Source organism: Pseudorca crassidens, chromosome 2 (genome assembly GCF_039906515.1).
Source record: "Pseudorca crassidens isolate mPseCra1 chromosome 2, mPseCra1.hap1, whole genome shotgun sequence".
NCBI classification, from domain to species: domain Eukaryota; kingdom Metazoa; phylum Chordata; class Mammalia; order Artiodactyla; family Delphinidae; genus Pseudorca; species Pseudorca crassidens.
The window spans coordinates 80953060-80973978 of NC_090297.1; the positions used below are offsets into that span (position 1 = coordinate 80953060).

The window sequence follows — 20919 nt, forward strand, 5'->3', positions numbered from 1 at the left end:
TGGTGGTGGTTATTTTCATTTTATTATTTTTTACAATAAGGGTGTAATCTTTATACTCCACACACACAAAATAAAACAAGAAGTGCTTATGAAAGAGTCACTGCCCCCACCCCCCATCTCAAAACATCCTGAACATAGCTATTCAATAGAACAGAAAAATCAAGACATGTTTGATTTCAAAATTTCAATAAAAAAGCAAAGCATGTAACGCAACAGCTGTTCAACTTCCCACTCTAAAATAGGCACCGTTAGACAAACAAAACTCACAGTATTTTAAATTTCTCCAGCACACATTCCAGTATAAATGTTCTGAACTGTAATCAGCTAGTAATTAATAATGGGAATAGAACCTTAGAACAGAAGTTATATTGCTTCCCTGCACCCCTTTCTCTTACAATTAGAGGGTAGAGGTATCAGGGGATACAGAGTCAAAGGAAGAAGGATTAAAAAGAAATTCCCAAAGTTGCTGGTTTTTTGGACGAGAAAGGAAGACAGCATTTTACAAATGTTCAAAAAAATCCCAAAGCAAGTAACACAATTCATTCACTATCACTCCTACTAGAAAGAATAAAGACATCAGCATCTTATTATATAAAACTGTACTTTCAGAAGTGTATTACAAGTTCACCAGAAACTATGGATGTAGTTTTAGGCTTCATCAAAGAAAACAAGTTCAGATCAAGTTAGATGCTATACACCTAGCCTAGCTGGATAGGTGTCTGGAACTGCTCACTGTGTCACCCTGAACAGCTGTAAACTAAACAATAGTATGTAACTCCAGAGGAAGCTTAAGGATCGAGGATATGTACACAGCTAATTATATCTCCCCTGCTTCACGCTCTTCAGAGCTCCTCCTGTCTTCTGATCTGCCATTAGCGCTCTCATAGGACTGCTTCTTACCTTTTCGATCTCTGTCACGAGGTGATCTGTCTCTTGAATTCCTGTCTCTGTCACGTGATGCTAAGTCTTGTTCTCTGAATCTCTCTTTTGAGGATCTCCTCCTGGATCGCTCTCTGCTCCTGTCTCTAGAACTGTGCCCACTTCTCTGGTGGCTGCGACTGCGACTATGGCTGCTGGAGCGGGACCTGTGGCGATGGCGTTTCTCCCGGGATTTGGATCGAGTTCTCCTTTTCCATTCCCGTGACATGGAGCGAGACCTATGTCTGCGATACTCTCTGGACCTGGATCTTTTAGGATTCTTGCTATGTGATCGAGACCTCCTCAGCTTCTCCCTTTCTTCTCTCTCCCTTTCTTCTCTTCTTCTCAGGCGTTCCTGGTTTCTTTTCTCCTGCTTCTTAGCTACAACTCTCTTTAATTCTTCAAGTTTCTCTCTTATTTCAATAAAACCCAGGTGCAGTTTACCCCCAAAATGATCAGCCAGTCGTCTGTCATTATCATGAAGACCTAAATAGGCAGAGCAAACTTCACAGACTCGAAGTTTCTGCTGCTGGAAACTGGAAGCTTCCAGCTTCCAGAAACTGGCATGGAATTCCGATAAACTTCCTCTGCTTCTCTTTTCTTTGCCCGTGCTTTCTCTACTTCATCCATTACTTTCTGGGATTCCTCCACATTCCCTTCAGCTCCTAGCTGTTCCACCTTAGCCAACAATTTACCGATTTCATTTAACTCATGAACACGTTCTGCCTTTGCTGCAACTTCAGCACTAATCTCTTCCTGAGTTTCTGCTAATCTTTTCTTAGCCACTTCTGTTCTTCGATCACAATCTGCAATGAATGACTGCAGATGATCCATAGCATCGAGTTCAAAGAAAAAATCTTGTTCTTTGGATGCAATTTCATAATCTGCTCTTAAAGCCAGGTCATGGACTTTCAGACATTCTCCAAGATCGATTCTAGTTCCAGACAGGACATCATGGGGGCAACAATTCAGAAGGTGACTCTTGCATACTCTGTCATCACTGAATTTGATTCGTTGATGAGTAGTATCTCGCGGTACCCTGCTTCCATTTATGCAGTATGCCAGGCATTGGCACGATTTTCAGTGGCACACAGGCGGTTGCCACCACCAGGGCCTTCTGGCCCAACACAGCAGTGAAAATCCAGTCATTTCAGCTAAATAATATCGTGGACTTGTAAACATGGGTTCATTGGTAAATCCTCTTAGACGTCCCGGGAGGTGCCCATCAACTGGTCCAGCATCGCGCGCATCTGGGCCTGCGCAGACACGGCGGCGGCATAGCGGGCGGACGGACGGGGGTGGGGCGCAGACCGGACCCGCTCGGGCGGGAGAGACAAGGGGAAGGGGTCGGGGAAGGTGAGACGCTGTCTCGGTTGCCGCCGCTGCCTCGAGGCGTGCGAAAAAGGGAGATGGAGGGGTTGCGGGAGAGTCCGGGCTGCGCTCCTCACGACGACGCGTACGTGGAAGGCAGCAGCCCCTGAAAGCGACCCTCGTTCCCTCACTCTCCGTTGGGTTCCTGGGACAGAAGCAATACTGGCTAACCAAGCTCTCGTCTCCAACACCGCCACCCGCCAGAAGACGTCAGCCCCCCTTCAAGCTCTGACGCCGCTCGCCGCCACCGTCGCCGCCAACATGACTTCTTTTTGGGGGTCTGATTTCTTTCACTCAACAAAATTATTCTGAATTTGTCCATGTTGTTAGGTCTGTCAATTGTTATTGTTGTTGTTGTTTTTATTTCTGCGTAGTACTCCATTGTACAGCTATAACACTATTTATTTTGTCACTTGTTGGATATTTCCAGTTCTTGGTTACTACAAATAAAGTTGTTATGAACATTCATGTACATCTTGTTATGGACATGTGCTTTCATTTCTTAGGTAAATATTTAGGAATGGAATAGCTGAATTATATCATATGCATATGTTTAACTTTTTTTAAGACACCGCCAAAGGGTATTCCAAAGTGGTTTGTACCATTTTACATTCCCACCAGCAATCAATGAGAGTTCCAGTTCTCCACATCCTTGTGGTATTATGAGGCTTTTTGCTTGTAGCTATTCTAGTAGATATGTAATTGTATCACACTTTTGATTTGAAGTGGTTTTAATTTGAATTATCTAATGATTAATGATGCTGAGCATCTTTTCACGTGCTTATTTGCCATCAATACATCTTCTTTGGTGAAATGTCTGTTTAAATGTTTTGCCTACTTTTAAATTGGTTTGTTCTGTTATTATTGAATTATAATAATTCTTTACATATTTTAGATATAAGAATTGTGTCATAGATATATTTTGCAAATATCGTTTCCCAGTCTGTAGTTTGCCTTTTAATTTTTTAACAGTGTCCTTCAAAGAGAAAAAGTTTTAAATTTTGATGAAATATGTTATTGATGTTTTCTATTATAGTTATGATTTTTGTGTCATATTTTAAAAAGATCTTTGACAAAACTTCTAAAATTTAAAACAAATGAATGAATATAACAAAACAGAAAAAAAAAAAACTCTTTGACAAAGCCCAGGTAAGTAACATTGTCTTGTACATTTATACCTAGAAATTTTATAGTTTTAATTCTATATGTTTTGGTCAATGATACATTGAGTTAATTTTTAATTGGTAGGATGCAGAATCAAGGTTGATACTTTTCCATATGGCTACTCAATTGTTCCAACACCATTTGTTGAAAAGATTATTCTTTCCCCCCATTGAATTACCTTGGTACCTTTGTTGAAAATCAAGTTACCTTATATGACTTCGACTCTTTCTTGACTATTCTGTTATATTAATTTGTCTATCTTTACATCAATACCATACTGTCCTAACTACTGTAGTTTTATAATAAGTTTTGATATCCAGTAGTGTAAGTACTCCAACTTTATTTTTGTTTTCTGGTTTTGTCTGCTTTCTTTTCAAAGTTGTTTTAGTTATTCTAAGTCTTTTTCATTTCTATATAAATTTCAGAATCAGGTCATCAATTTATTTTTTTAAAACCTTTTGGGATTTTAACTGGGATAGTAAATCAATTTCAGGAGGATTGATGCTTTAACAATCTCAGGTCTTTTGTTCCATGAACATGATATATCTCTCCATCCTTCTAGGTCTTCTTTAATTCCTTTCACCAATGTTTTCTAGTTATCATTATATAGTTATTGTACATCTTTTGTCAAATTTATTTCTATTTCATATTTTTATGCTATTGTAAATGGTATTGCTTTTATAATTTTAATTTCTATTTTTTCACTGCTTATATATGGAAATACAATTGATTTTTGCACTATGACCATGTATCCTGAACTCATGCTAAATTTGCCTATTAGTTCTAGTACATTCTTTTTGTAGAATCCATAGGATTATCTACAAAGATAATCATCATGTCAGCAAATATAGTTTTTGTTTTTCTTCTTCCTTCCCAATCTGTGTACCTTTAATTGTTTTTCTTGACTTATTGCATTGGCTAGAACTGCCAGTATAATATTGAATAGAAATGGTGAGAACACACATGCATGCCTTGTTACTGATCTTAGGGGGAAAGAATTTTCAGGTTTTCACCATTAAGTATGATGTTAGCTGTAGATTTTCTATAATATCCTTTATTAGGTCAAGAAAGTCTTTTCTATTACTAGTTTGCTTAGAATTTTTATCAGGAAAAATGCTTTTTCTGCATCTATTGAGATAAGCATATGGTTTTTCTGGTTTTCAGTCTGTCAGTATGGTGAATTATATCAGTTAATTTTCAAATGTTAAACTAAGCTTGTGTTCCTGGAATAAAACTCTCCTGGTTATGATGTATTATCCTTTTTATGTATTTTTGGATTTGGTTGACTAAAACTGTTATGAATTTTTGCATCTATGTTCATGAGGGATATTGGTCAGCAGTTTCCTTATAATGTCTTTCTTTGGCTTCGGTATCAGGGTAATACTGGCTTCATAGTATGTGATAAGTATTCCCTCCTCTGCACTTATCTGGAAGAGTTTTTATAGAATTTGTATTATTTCTTCCATAAATATTTAGTAGAATTTACCAGTGAAGCCAGTCAGAAGTAGTTTTCTTTGTGGGAAGGCTTAAGTTCAAGCTCTTAAGTAGATATAGGGCTAATTCAAGTCATCTATTTCTTCTTGAGTGAAGTTTGGCAGATTGTGTCTTTCAATGAATTTATCCACTTGTAAGTTGTTGAATTTATTGACATAAAATTACACAACATTGTAAATCAACTATACTTCAATTAAAAATAATAAAAAATAAAATTCATAATTTCCTTATTATCCTTTGATATCTGTAGCATCTGTAGTGATGTCACCTTTCTCATTCTTATGGCAACTTCATAAGTTGCCTCCTAAATCTAGCTAGAGGTTTATTATTTCTGTTTTCCTTTCATTGATTTCTGGTCTTATCTTTTTATTGCCTTTCTCCTCTTTACCTTAGGTATAATTTTTTTCTTCCTTTTCTAGTTTCTTAAGGTGGAAGCTGGGGTAATAAAGATTTTTCTTCTTTTCTAATATAGGTATTCAGTGCTCTAAATTTCCCTCTAAGCACTGTTTGCTGAATCCCACAGATTTTGATAAGTGTATTTTTATTTTTATCAGTTCAAAATACTTTCTAAATCCCTTTTGATTTCCTCTTTGACTCATGTGATAATCAGACGTTTGATATTTAGTTTTTAAATGTTTGGATATTTTAAGATATCTTTCTGTAATTGATTTCTAATTTAATTCCATTATGATCAGAAATAAACTTTGCATATTTGAATCACTTTAAATATATTGGTATTTCTTCTGTGGCTCAGAATATGGTCTATCTTGGTAAATAATCTTTTTTTTTTCACTTTAAAAAGAGTATGTGTTCTATGTGTACTTTATTTTTTTTTAATATTTATTTATTTAGGCTGCTCCAGGTCTTAGTTGCGGCACATGGGATCTTTGTTGCAGCACGTGGGCTTCTTAGTTGCAGCATGTGGACTCTTAGTTGCTGCATGCATGTGGGATCTAGTTCCCCGACCAGGGATCGAACCTGGGCTTCTGCATTGGGAGCATAGAGTCTTGCCTTACCCACTGGACCACCAGGGAAGTCCTTCTATGTGTACTTTATTTTTATTTTTTAATGTAGTTTAATTTTTTTTTTTTTAGAAATTTATTTTTATTTATTTATTTTTGGCTGCATTGGGTCTTCGTTGCTGCATGTGGGCTTTCTCTAGTTGCGGTGAGCAGAGGCTACTCTTTGTTGTGGTGCATGGGCTTCTCATTGCAGTGGCTTCTCTTGTTGCAGAGCATAGGCTCTAGGTGCTCGGGCTTCAGTAGTTGTGGCTCTAGAGCACAGGCTCAGTAGTTGTGGTGCACGGGCTTAGTTACTCTGCGGCATGTGGGAACCTTCCTGGGCCAGAGACCGAACTCATGTCCCCTGCATTGGCAGGTGGATTCTTAACCCCTGTGCCACCAGGGAAGTCCTCTATGTGTACCTTAAAAGAATATGAAGTCCTCTGTATGTACCTTAAAAGAATATGTAGGGACTTCCCTGGTGGCACAGGGGTTAAGAATCCACCTGCCAATGCAGGGGACATGGGTTCCGTCCCTGGCCTGGGAAGATCCCACATGCCGCGGAGCAACTAAGCCCGTGCGCCACAACCACTGAGCCTGCGCTCTAGAAGCCCAGAAGCCACAACTACTGAAGCCTGTGCACCTAGACCCCATGCTCCACAACAAGGGAAGCCACTGCAATGAGAAGCCCGTGCACCGCAACAAAGAGTAGCTTCTGTTCGCCACAGCTAGAGAAAGCCCACACGCAGCGACGACCCAACGCAGCCAAAAATTAATTAATTAAAAAAAAAAGAATATGTATTCTGTTCTTGTTGGATAGAATGTTCTATGTATGTCAGTTGATCAAGTTTATTGATAGTGTTGCTTATGTCTATTTGTTCTACCCATTATTTAGAGAGTAGAGTTGAAAAATCTGACTGTAATTATGTATATATCTTTTTTCTCTGCAGTTTTCTTAGTCTTTGCTTCATATATTTTGAAGCTCTGTATTTAGTTGCATAGTATTTAGGACTGTGACATTTTCTTGAGGAATTGTTCCCTCTGTCCCCATGAAATGAATCTCTTTATCTCTGGTAATTTTTCCTCTGAAATCAGTTTGGTCTGACATTAATACAGGTTCACCGGCTTTCTTTTAATTAGTTTTATCGTGATACGTCTCCTTCTATTCTCTTACTTTTAACCTATTTGTGTCTATATTTAAAATAGATCTTTTTTGTAGGCGGCATGTAATTAGATCTTGCTTTCTCATCTGCTCAGATAATCTCTGTCTTTTAATTGGAATGTTTGGAACTGTGCTGCCCAATACAGTAGCCACCAGCCACATATGCCTGTTTAAATTTAAATTAATTAAAATTTAAAAATCAGTTCCTCAGTCACACACAAGTTGCATTTTAAGTGCTCAACAGCCACATGTGGCTAGTAGCTGCTGTATTGGACAGCACTGGTTTAAACCATTTACGTTTATATATAATGGGATTATTGATATGGTTGAGTTTGAGTCTAACATCTTGCTATTTGTTTTCTATTTATCCCATCTGTTCTTTGTTCCCTTTTTATTTCTAGAAGTTCTATTTGCTTTCAAATCTGCTTGGTCATTCTTTTTTTTTTTTTTTTTTTTTTTTTTTTTTTGCGTTATGCGGGCCTCTCACTGCTGTGATCTCTCCCGTTGTGGAGCACAGGCTCCAGACGCGCAGGCCCAGCGGCCATGGCTCACGGGCCCAGCCGCTCCGCGGCATGTGGGATCCTCCCAGACCGGGCACGAACCCACGTCCCCTGCATCGGCAGGCGGACTCTCAACCACTGCGCCACCAGGGAAGCCCTGCTTGGTCATTCTTTATTGTCATTATTCTCTGCTCGTAATTTCAAACATTCATTTAATTTCTTTAAATATATTAAACATAGATATTTCCTTTTTTGTGTCAATAGTTCCAACATCTGAAACATCTGTTGGTCTATATTTGCTGAAATTTGTTTCTGATGGTTCTCATTCATGGTGTCTTGTTTTCAATGTTTGTCTTGTGATTAAAAAAAAAAATTGCAGTACCTCATTGTAGTTTTGATTTGCATTTCTCTAATAGTTAGTGATGCTGAGCATCTTTTCATGTACCTACTGGCCATCTGTATGTCTTCTTTGGAGAAATGTCTATTAAGATCTTCTACCCATTTTTTGATTGGGTTGTTTGTTTTTTGTTGTTGTTGAGCTGTATGAGCTGTTGTATATTTTGGAGATTAAGCCCTTGTCGGTCACATTGTTTGCAGATATTTTCTCCCATTCCATAGATTGTCTTTTCATTTTTTTTTTTTAATGATTTCCTTTGCTGTGCAAAAGCTTGCAAGGTTAATTAGGTCCCATTTGTTTATTTTTGTTTTTATTTCTATTGCCTGAGAGACTGAACTAAGAAAACACTGGTATGATTTATGTCAGAGAATGTTTTGCCTATGCCCTCTTCTAGGAGTTTTATGGTGTCATGTCTTATGTTTAAGTCTTTAAGTCATTTTGAGTTTATTTTTGTACGTGGTGTGAGGGTGTGTTCTAATTTCATTGATTTACATGCAGCTGTCCAACTTTCCCAGAACCACTTGCTGAAGAGACTGTCTTTTTCCCATTTTATATTCTTGCCCCCTTTGTGGAAGATTAATTGACTGTAGGTGTGCGGGTTTATTTCTGGGCTCTCTATTCTGTTCCACTGAGCCGTGTGTCTGTTTCTGTACCAATACCACACTGTTTTGATTACTGTAGCTTTGTATTGTCTGAAGTCTGGGAGAGTTATGCCTCCTGCTTTGTTTTTTTCCCTCAGGACTGCTTTGGAAATATTGGCTCTTTCAGAATAGAGCCTGTGCTCCGCAATGGGAGAGGCCACAACAGTGAGAGGCCCGTGTACTGCAAAAAAAAAAAAAAAAAAAAAAAAAAAAAGTAGACAAATAACAAATACTGGAGATGGTGTGGAGAAAAGGGAACTCTTCTACACAGCTCGTAGGAATGTAAGTTGGTGCTACCACTATGGAAAACAATATGGAGGTTCTTCAGAAAAGTAAAAATAGAATTACCATATGGTCCAGCAATCCCAGTCCTGGGCATATACCCAGACAAAACTATAACTGAAAAAGATACATGCACCCCTATGTTCATAGCAGCGCTATTCACAATAGCCAAAACATGGAAACAACCTAAATGTCCATCAACAGATGAATGGATAAAGATGTGGTACATATATACAATGGAATACTACTCAGCCATAAGAAGAACAAAATAATGCAATTTGAAGCAACATGGATGCAACCAGAGACTATCATACTGGGTCTTCCCTGGTGGCGCAGTGGTTGAGAATTCGCCTACCAATGCAGGAGAAACAGGTTTGATCCCTGGTCTGGGAAGATCCCACATGCCACGGAGCAGCTAAGCCCCTGCGCCATAACTGCTGAGCCTGTGCTCTAGAGCCCACGAGCTACAACTACTGAGCCTATGTGCCACAACTACTGAAGCCTGCGCACCTAGAACCTGTGCTCTGCAACAAAAGAAGCCACCTCGGTGAGAAGCCCATGCACTACATCAGAGAGTAGCCCCTGCTCCGCCGCACACAGCAGCCCGTGCACAGCAATGCACAGCAATGAAGAGAAAGCCCGTGCACAGCAATGAAGACCCACAGCAGCCAAAAAAGAAATAAAGTAAATAAATAAATAAATAAAACAAAAAGAGACTATCATACTAAATAAAGTAAGTCAGAAAGAGCAGACAAATACCATATGATATTACTTATATGTGGAATCTAAAATATGGCACAAATGAACCTATCTACAAAACAGAAACAGACTCACAGAGAGATCTGACTTGTGGTTGCCAAGGGGAGGGGGCAAGGGAGAGGGATGGACTGGGAGTTTAGGGTTGGAAGATGCAAACTATTACATTTAGAATGGATAAAAAACAAGGTCCTACTGTATAGCACAGGGAACTATATCCAATCTCCCGGGATAAACCATAATGGAAAAGAATATAAAAAAAAAGAACGTCTACATGTGTATAACTGAGTCACTGTGCTGTACGGCAGAGATTGGCATGACATTGTAAATCAACTGTATTTCAATTTTAAAAATTCTAGGGGCTTCCCTGGTGGTCCAGTGGTAAAGAATCTGCCTTCCAATGCAGGGTACACAGGTTCAATCCCTGGTTGGGGAACTAAGATCCCGCATGCCGTGGGGTAACTAAGCCCATGTGCCACAACTACTGAGCTTGTGCGCTCTGGAGCCCACCAGCCACAACCAGAGAAGAGAAAACTTGCATGCCACAACTAGAGAGAAGCTCGCATGCCACAACTAGAGAGAAACCTGAGTGCCGCAACGAAGAGCCCACATACCACAACAGAAAGATCCCTCATGCCTCAACGAAGATCCCGTGTGCCTGCAACTAAGACCCAATGCAGCCAAAATAAATAAATAAATAACTTAAATAATCATGAAAAAAATGCTAGCTATAAAATAAATAAGTCACAGGGATGTAACACACAGCATAGGGAATATAGTCAATAATATTATAACAACTTTGTATCCTGACAGATGGTAACTAGACTTAATGTGGTGAACATTTCATAATGTATAAAAATATCGAATCACTATGTTATATGCCTGAAACTCATATAATATTGTATGTTAATTATAATTTAATAAAAAAATAAAATTAAAAATTTTCCTTAGAACTCAACAGGCAGGAATTCTTTGAGATCTGAATTAAAGTTAGGTTCCTCCAGAGAAATTTCCATCAGTTTCTATCAGTTGCCTGGAGTGCTACCAATCTGGGACTATAGTTAGATTAAAATTTTAACCTAAAATTCAGCATTTAAATGAAAGTGAATCCTGACAGAAAATACATGTGAGGACCAACATGATTTATGAATTCTTGAGGAAGATTTCTGCCCCTTCCACCAACACCAAGGTGAAAATAGGCGTTTCTTCATTATCGCCTGTGCAGTGTGATTTCTTTTTCCTGCTATTGTGGCCTCTCGCGTTGCGGAGCACAGGCTCCGGATGCGCAGGCTCAGCGGCCATGGCCCATGGGCCCAGCCGCTCCCCGGCATGTGGGATCTTCCCAGACCGGGGCACGAACCCGTGTCCCCTTCATCAGCAGGCGGACTTTAATCACTGCGCCACCAGGGAAGCCCCTACCTGTGCAGTGTGATTTCTTATTCACCCTTGCACTGAGGGTGTAATAGGGTAGGTTTTCTATTAGACTCTCCACCTTGATCAGCCCAGGCTTTAACTCCCAATTCCATGCTCTGCTTCATGCAGGCATCAAGGAGGAACGACCCTCTGGAGTTTGAAAAAAGCCTCAGGGTGATAGCCAGCTTGGCACTTGTTTCCTGACCAGATTTCCTACTTTCACTACTGGTTTTGAAATCAACAGATTCCTTACTTTGGATGTATCTACAATTATTTTAAAATATTTTACCCAGAATTTTAGTTGCCTCCATCTGGAGGGTTGTTCCCATAATACTACCAGAAATGGAAGTTTCCAGCCCTGTTGTGTTTCAAATTGGGTGCTACATGAAAAATTTCAGAGCCATCGGTTAACAATAGCAGTATAACTACCATTATGTATTGAATGCCTGCTCTGGTTCAGGTATTTTTACATGTATAATCCCCAATTCTCACAGTAACGCTACAAGTAGATACTATTCTTTGCATTTAACAGATGAAGCAACTAGGATTAAATTGTCCAAAGTCACACAACCAGTCAGCAAAGGAATCTGAACTCTGCCCTTTGCAATCAATCCTGATCTCCTTTTCAAGCTGCTGAGTCTTTTTGTGTGTGTGTGGGATCATAGTTCCCCCACCAGGGATAGAACCCATGCCCCCTGCAGTGGAAGCACAGAGTCCTAACCACTGGACAGCCAGGGAGTTCCCAGAGACTTTTTTCTTAATACTGAGAGCACACAGTGACTTTTATATTTAACAGCAGGCACTGAAAGCAAGTTGCGCAGAGAAGAGATTTTAAGGGGTTAGATTTTCCATTTTAGTGTCCCAACTCATAGGCTCCCATCATCTCAACCCATAGCCCTGACATTCTTCTTCATCAGATTCAAAATGCTCTTCAGTGAAATGGTCATGCAGAAACTGACTTCATAACGTTACTAGTCAGAACTCTCAGATCTCCCCATTTCTCTACAATTCCAAAGCGTCAGGTGATCTTTATTTGCATGAGACACAAAACCCATTATCTGAATTCTCTTTTAGACCATGATATATCTAGTGGGACTTTCTCACAACCGCAGCCTTTAGATGTCATTTTTCTTCATTTTTTGGGTTGGTGGCTTTTGTCCTTAGCAGCTGTGGCCTTCAGCTTTATCTGTGTTTGCAATCAGGAAGCTGTGATACTTCCTGAGACTGTTCGGGGGGTGCAATTTACACAATACAACTTGAGTTCACTTTCTTCACTTTGGAGTTGCTCTAGGCTCCTGAAAGTGTTGGCTGTGCTTTGTCCAGTTTTCTACAGGTTGAATTCAGCAGTTGGTGAGAACCAACCTCTGTGGTTTGCAACTACTTGTGCTTCCTGAGCAACATACGTGGAGAATTTGGAAAGAAGGCAATGATTAGGATTGGAGGCTAGAAAACCGTTAAGAAGGAGGAAGTTTATCAACTCAGTGGGAGTAAATCTGCAAACCACCTTCAGAATGCTAACACGCACACACTGTTCCTCGTTGCTAAGACCAATCAGCAGGTTGTTGATGAAAAACAACCCAATACCAGAGGCAGAGAGAAGCTGGAGGAGAATCATCATTTTTAGATATTCAGATCCTTTGACCAAAGGAACAGAATCAGGAATGGCATTAGTGGGCGCCACTGATTATACACAAGCTTTTTCATTCGTGAAATGCTCCCAAAGCTGTGACCATCATTCTGTGTTTAAAAGTTGTTTCCTGGGCTTCCCTGGTGGCGCAGTGGTTGAGCGTCCGCCTGCCGATGCGCCCGTGAGCCATGGCCGCTGAGCCTGGCTGGGCCCATGAGCCATAGCCGCTGAGCCTGCACACCCGGAGCCTGTGCTTCGCAACGGGAGAGGCCACAACAGTGAGAGGCCCGCGTACCGCAAAAAAAAAAAAAAAAAAAAAAAAAAAAAGTTGTTTCCTTGCTGGCTATACCTTAGTATGATAAGCTAAACTATTTTTATATTTATTGATATAAAATGTATACTATTTAAAAATATTATGAAATTATTTGTGAGCTTATTGTTGGGCTTGTGTGCTAGGAGTCTTGCTTCTGGGCCTTCTTCCCCAGGGTCCTGTCTTTGTATCATTTTGGTGAGATGACTTGGAGGAGTAGGAGAGGGGCAGATACACAAATCAATCTGTGTGAGCAGATTTGGTATATGGAAATGGGTGAGCACAGGGGTGACCTGAATTTGGGGATCATGTCTGCATTAGAGGTGTTCAGCTTTCCTGGTCTCCGTAAATGATGGTCCAGAACTAAATGTCCACTCACTGCCTGACCCCCAGAAACTAATATAAACAATGTCTTTGATGGCTATAGTATCTATCCTCTGAAATTCTAAGGATTACTGTACTAAGCCCCACAAAGTCCCTGTGAAGTGAATGAATAGGACTGGCGTTACCATTTCCACAAGAAAGGAGGGGGGCAGATATCTAGGAATGAGATTGCCTGATTTTCATTAGGCTGGACTGTCTCCTTCACCCATCATACCCACAGAAGACTTGGATTCAAATATTGGCTCTACCACTTAGTACCTGTGTGACCCTGGGCAATTGCTTCTCTGAGTTTCAGTTTTCTCATCGTCATATACACATAATGACAATTACCTAATAAGAATTTTGAATTGGGAAAAGACTGGCAAAAAACTTGACACATTATAGGCATTTAAGAGATGCATGTTCTCTTCCCCTCCCTCACAGTTCACAGAGCCTAAATTATCATTGCATGTTTTCTATACTTGGAATGGAATAAAAGTATCTGAATATCCTTGAGGCTGGCAGATATGCAGTCAAACCACACTCCATTGAAGATGTGCTAAACAAGGTTTTTAAGAAAGTGACCACATGGGGGAATAAAAGAGACATTTATAATGGCAACCAACACAGAAAAAACCCACAAGGATACAATGAAAACTGAAACCACAATAATCTCTAAATAGAGAAGTAATAATTGTAGCCTATATTTAAGTGTACGGGAAGCAAGGGTTTGGGGAGGGGGTGTGCCTGCCATGGAAATCATGCTTATTATTTCTAAGTTTGTGGAGAGAACTAGAACTGATTTTTTTTCCAAGTCACAAAATGTTTCAAGTCTTTCTAGTCTTACCAAGAAAAGTATACGAATAGAAGAAGTAATAAAGAGTGATGTTGAGAGAAATGGGCCAGGGCAGGAGTATACAGGTAGAGTCAATGGGTATTGATAAAGTTCTCACTTTTAAGCTTGGGCCGGAATCGCAGTTGTTCAGTTTTACTATTATACTCACAGCTTACACTTTCATTACATATATTCTTCTGTATATAGCAAATATTATATAATAAATTTTTTTTAATGAATTGGAAATTTGGTGTGTTCCATAGCAATAAAAAAAGAATATTCAATATCTGTGAGGAGATTCTGTCCAAAATCAAAGATGGTATGTGTAATCCCACTTCCCAAATGCTGCTGGAGAATATATTTGTCTTTCTAATTTTAGAATCAGTAAGTTAGTGAAAAAAGAGAGTATAGCTTTCCCTCTGGACATCAGTAAATTTCTGGATCAGGTGTCTTATACAATTGTACTTATTCAAGGTCACAGAGAAGTCTGATCTCCATCAGGCAGATGGAAACAACTTGGGTGATAGTGTCAAAGGACATCAGGCAATGGAATGGTTTCTGGCTTGCGAGAGTCGGTCTATAAATTGCAGCCCTCCACAATGAGTGGCTGATTTCTTAAATACCCTTGTGAATTGTTTGAAAGAAGAAATATACTTCTCTTAATTGAATGCATGTGATTTAATAATAAATTATTAGGGTTTCTAGAATAAAAACTTGTCATATTCAGGACTTCCCTGGTGGTCCTGTGGCTAAGACTCCATGCTCCCAATGCAGGGGGCCTGTGTTCGACCCCTAGTCGGGGAACTAGATCCCACATGCATGCCACAGCTAAGTCCACGTGCCACAACCAAGAAGCCCGCATGCCGCAGCAAAGATCCCGAGTGCCACAACTAAGACCCTGTGCAGCCAAATAAATAAAAATTTTAAAAAACTTTTATAATTTTTTAAATGGGACTTCCCTGGTGGTCCAGTGGTTAAGAATCCATCTTGCAATGCAGGGCACGCTGGTTTGATCCCTGGTTGCGGAACTAGAATCTCACATGCCTCAGGGCAACTAAGCCCGTGGGCCGCAACTACAGAGCCTACGCGCTCTGGAGCCCGCGCGCCACAACTAGCGAGCCCGCACGCCTCAGTGAAGAGACTGTGCATCGCAACAAAAGATCCCACATGCCGCAACTAAGACCTGATGCAACCAATAAATAAATAAATATATATATTTAAAAACTTGTCATGTTCTAACTGAGAAATAAAATCAACCAGTGACATGACCTGTCCCCAAAGAAGGGTACAAATAACCTGAGATCAGCCTTGAGAGCCAGAAAGACTGCCTAGTTCTGTTTCTCTGGAGAGCCTTGACTAATAAAATATTTCATAGGAATATTGTTAGGATTAAATGAGAAAATGCATGCAGCACACTTAGCACAGTTCTTAGCACAGAGTAAAGTCTTAATAAGTGGCAGTTACTAATATAAGAAGGTATCAATAATGATACAAATATTAACAACAGTAGGGCCATTTATTGAGTTCCTACTCCACACTAGACTCTTGACTTATATGATATGATATTTTTGCTCCTTTTGTTTGCAGACTCATCTTACAAATTGTGTTTAATTTGTAAGGTGGGGTGGTGAATAAAGAGACAATGATCACAGTGAAACTGAAAGCATAAGCTAAGGAGAGCTCAGTCACACCTTTTTTCAGGGACAAGAAGAGCTGCAGGACAACTAGATTTTATTTGATACACAAATAAGAAGTAGAGCTAATTTCTATACTTCATGGGACTAAAAAGAGACAGCTATACTCTCTAGGTTAGAAATGCATGCTCATACTCTGAAACTGACCATTGTCCAAAGTAAGGACAATTTGGCACATAGCCTTTGTGGAGAAAGTGCAGCTCAACTGAAGGCTGACAGCATATGCTTCCCGGCCTGGAGAAACAGCACTTACACCCTGTTTTAACGTTTCTGAACCCCCAAGTTTAGGTTAAACCATGAGGGATAGTCTGTTATTGGTCTCTTGCTCACTATTCTAAAATTACTAGTGTTAACAGTAAACTTAGGTAAGATTAAAACATTACTAAGTAGGCAAATATATGGATGTATTACTAACATAATTTCCCCAAGAAATCCTATTACACCGAATTTAGACTAAATTAAAAAATTTTCAGTAATACTTATTCATTCAAAAATGTTTACTTTATGCCAGGCACCATTACAGGCCCTGGAGATGCAGTAGTAAATAAAGTAGACAGGATTTCAGACTTTGTGGAGTCTAAAATCCAATGGGGAGTCAGATAATAAACAAATAAATTAAAAATCATCAGAAAGTGCAGAAAAAAAAAACAAACTTGTGAACACAATCATTCTGACACAGCCCAGTCTTTTGTGAAACCCTCTTTTAGGCTATCTGGGGCTGAGGTGTATATAGCCTTCACCCCTCTCTGTTGGTACTCTAGAATCTTAGGGAAGGAGCCCAAGTGGTCATCACTTTTCACAGCATGAGAATTGTAAGAGGCGATAAGGAGGAAGTTTCATGGTCACATTAGTATTTGCACAAATACTGGGTAAGAGGGGGCTGGCACCATGACCTAGGGTAAGGCTATACCCTGAGAGAGGGGGTTATCTTGAATCTCGGGAACTTTAGGAAGTGAATAAACTTCCCAGAGGCTGCAGGTATAGACCAGAAAATCCTTGGGGGCACACTGAGCACTGTTCTTCCCTCTTGGACTGGGAGAGACCATCTCCAAGCTGAGTGTTTACAGGGCCCAGCCAGGGTTTTGATAGAATTATAGAACTTAGATGGTCAGAGCTGGAAAGTCCCTTAGAGAATGTTTAGTCCATCCTCCTCACTTTACAAGGAAGGAAATAGGCTCAGAGAGGGGATAAGCTCAAGTTTAAAAGCTGGTTAGGGCTCTGGCAAAGACTGGCTAGATAGATAGAAAGAGCTGAGATCTCTCAATCACCTGTGAAGGCAGCAACCTGAACACACCCAAACCAAACGTGACGTGTGTAAGAAGCTTTATTGTATAAGCCACTGAGATTTTGGATTTGGTACACAACTAGTGCTCTTTACTATGACAAATACACTGACAGTTTGGAGACTGTGATGGTTAATTTTAAGTGTCAACTTAACTGGGCCATGGGGCACCCAGACATTTGATCAAACATTACTCTGGGTTGTCCATGAGGGTGTTTTTGGATGAGATTAACATTTGAATTGGTAGACTGAGTACAGCAGATTTTCCTTCCTACTGTATGTAGGTCTTACCCAATCAATTGAAGACCAAATCAACTGAATTGAGCCAAAAGGCTCAGAGGGAACTTTGCCAGCATGACGGCATGTGCTAGGACACTGGTCTTCTCCTCCTCTTGGACTGGAACTTATACCATCAACTCTCCTGGTTCTCAGGCTTTTGCAATCAGACTGGGAACTACACCACAGGTTTTCCTGGATCTCCAGCTTGCTGACTGCTGATCTTAGGACTTTTCAGTCCCCCAATCATGTAAGTCAATTCTCTCTGTGTGTGTGTGTGTATATATATATATATATATATATATATATATATATATATATATATATATATACACATATATAGGTTCTGTTTCTCTGGAGAACCCTGACTGATACAGAGACTATACGTCAGACCTTCTGACTCCCAATTCAATGCTGTTTTTCACTAAACTATTATATCTCTCCAAGCAAATACAGAGAAGATTCCCTAGGAAACTTCATACCCACTTGCCATACCTAGAACCTCCCAGTCTTGGTCCAAGAGTGAAAGTGAAAAATAAATCTCCAGGAAGACACAAGGGGATCCTAGCAATGCACAAAGTATAAGGTTGTGAGCGCCCTGGGATCAGCTAACCCTCTGGCACTAGTGCTTGAACTACAATGTGTCTCCTAATCTACTGTCCACTATTTCATGTGCCTAATAAGAGCACATGTGCCCAGCAGTCTGTCAGCCAGAGAACTCTACCTTGATCAGTACTGCTACACACCTAATAATCACCTGAAGCTTGAACTGTGAATCATCAAATAAAATTAAGTAAAGTTTTAATATTGTATGACTTTGCTATAATCTGATTTTTTTTTTTTTTTTGTGGTACGCGGGCCTCTCACTGCTGTGGCCTCTCCCGTTGCGGAGCACAGGCTCTGGACGCGCAGGCTCCGCGGCCATGGCTCACGGGCCCAGCCGCTCCACGGCATGTGGGATCTTCTCAGACCAGGGCATGAACCCATGTCCCCTGCATCGGCAGGCGGACTCTCAACCACTGCGCCACCAGGGAAGCCCTAATCTGATTTTTAATGTAATAATCTATACATGGTACAAACACAGAACCACAGTCCATTGACACAAACTTATAACCATCTACTGACTAGAATTGTCTATTCCTGTCTTCTCTGAACTACAGATGGAGAGACAGATTACCAGATGGAGAGAGATTATCAGATGAAATAGCTAGCCACAAAGCTTCCATCCCCGGGCAACTGGTGAAATGAAGTGATCTGGATCTCTTTTCCATAGCTTCATGATATTAACTCTCTTCTGAGTGAAAGGACTTAGTTGGACATACCTGAAACATATCTCTATAGTTGTTATTTTAGATAAACTCTTAGAAAAAAAAAAACCTTAAAATCAGAGAACCATTGGATTGAAAAAGTTTTGAAGTTCATCTGATTCTACATTTACATTTTTTAATTTTATATGTTCTTTAGTGCCTAAACATGTGATATAGCCAGTGACCACACAAAGATAAATCAGAAAGTTGGCGTGCAAAAATATGATACTGTGGTAGGACTCCCTCAGCTGGGTTAAGAACTTGTCATCCTTGTTTATTAGAGTCCTGTGAATGGTAGTTTCGGTACAAGGAAAGAGGAAGTCAAGTTTGTGTGAAATCTCTGGGAAGGTATGTCCAAGAGATAAAATATAGACAAGTCTACCGAAAGGTAATGAAAGGGTGGTTCCTGACTCTTCTGAAAGTCAGCTGATAGGAGATATCCAGTCAGCCTTTCTTACCCTAAGAACAACTAAGGAATTGCCATTGCAGCAAAATCTTACAGAGGCACGTCAATCAGTTCTACTTCTCAGAAAGGGCAACCTAGGAAATTGTCTAATTTATGCTAAAAGACAGAATTGAAACTATGCTTCCTAATTTACCAAAAATAAAAAAATTCTCAATGAAGTTTGTAGAACTAGCATCAAGAAGCAAGTCTAACTTCCTGCTGTTTCTTCTCTACAGTTACAAAAAATTGAGGCTTTAAAAACCTTGCAAATTAGGATCCTTCCTCAAATACCAGAAAATGAACTGGCAGAGTAAAGCAATATATAGTCTTTTGGACAGAGTAATTAAGTACTTTTTTCTCTCAAGTGTGTGTGTGTGATCAAAATATCAGATGCTTTAATACACACACACACACACACACAAACAGTATCAGAAATTAAGATTTTGATTGGAAATTATATTTTACTCATGTCTGAAAGACTTTTAAAAGGTAAATCATATAAACATAAAGACCAACAAAAGGAAAGTTGGCATAACTATAGTCATCAGCAATCATACATTTTTTTCAAGTATACATTATCTATAAAAATTGACCATGGATAAGGCTACAAAATAAATCTCAACAAATAATATCAAGAGAATTAATATCATGCAGGTCATGTTCTCTGATCAAAATGTAATTAAATTATAATTCATAAAAAATTACTGAAAAAAGATGATTAGAAATTTTAAATGCACTTCTAAATAATACATCTGTCAAGTAAGAAATCTTTTTAGCTAAGATGTAGAAATAAATGAAAACATGCTGCAAAAACTAATAAAATAGAGACCTTTGGCAAAATTGATCAAGAAAAAAATAAAGGCACAAGTAACAATATTACAATGAAATACTGAATGTAATTATAGGTACAGTAGGGATTTTTTTTAAAATCAGAGAATACTATGATTTTTCATAGTATTTCATAATGATTTTTAAATACTGTGACAATTAATTTGAAAACTTAGAAGAAACAAAACACCTCCTGAAATATATAATCTATTACATTCGATTTAGGAAGAAAGTGAAAAACTAAATAGACTTACAGTCACTAAAGCTTAAAGTATACCCTCCCCTTCCCTTTCCAAAAAAAAAAAAAAAAGGCCCAGACGAGTTCTATCAAATACTCAAAGAACACCTAATCTCAATCTTTCACAAATTGTTCCAGAAAACAGAAAAAGAGGAAATGCTACCCTATTCATTCTGAGAGAAGTTAACCCTTGATATCAAAACTACATATGGACAGTATAAAAAAGAAAGATTATAAGCCAATTTCACTAATAAGCATAAACGCAAAAATCCTCCGTAAAGTTCAGCAAACCAAATCAGCAATGTAGTTTTTTAAAATGACCAAGTTGGGGTTTGTTCCCCCCGGCAATGCAAGGACAATTTACCATTAGAAAACCCAGAAAGTCATTTGCCACATTGACAAGTTAAAGAACAAGAGCCATAAGATTTAGAAACTAAATAACACACATTTCTCAACAGATGCCTAAAAATCATACAATAAAATTAAATACTCATGAACACAAACAGAAATTCTTATCAAATAGTAATAGAAATTCTTAACCTGATATTTCAAGTTATCTACCAAAACCTACCCCCCAAATCATACTAAAATGTGAAAAATGAAAAGCATTTCCCT

General features: G+C 39.2%; 1 protein-coding gene across 1 annotated transcript in view; it reads right to left on the reverse strand.

The window, feature by feature from the left end:
* The window catches only part of LOC137208992 (putative RNA-binding protein Luc7-like 2), a 26934-nt gene continuing 6015 nt past the window's right edge, over positions 1–20919 (reverse strand). The window contains 4 exon segments of the mRNA XM_067710006.1: positions 1–829; positions 832–1462; positions 1465–1949; positions 2126–2508. Of these exon segments, the coding sequence (XP_067566107.1) occupies positions 789–829; positions 832–1462; positions 1465–1949; positions 2126–2508 (1540 nt within the window). The 3' untranslated portion in view covers positions 1–788.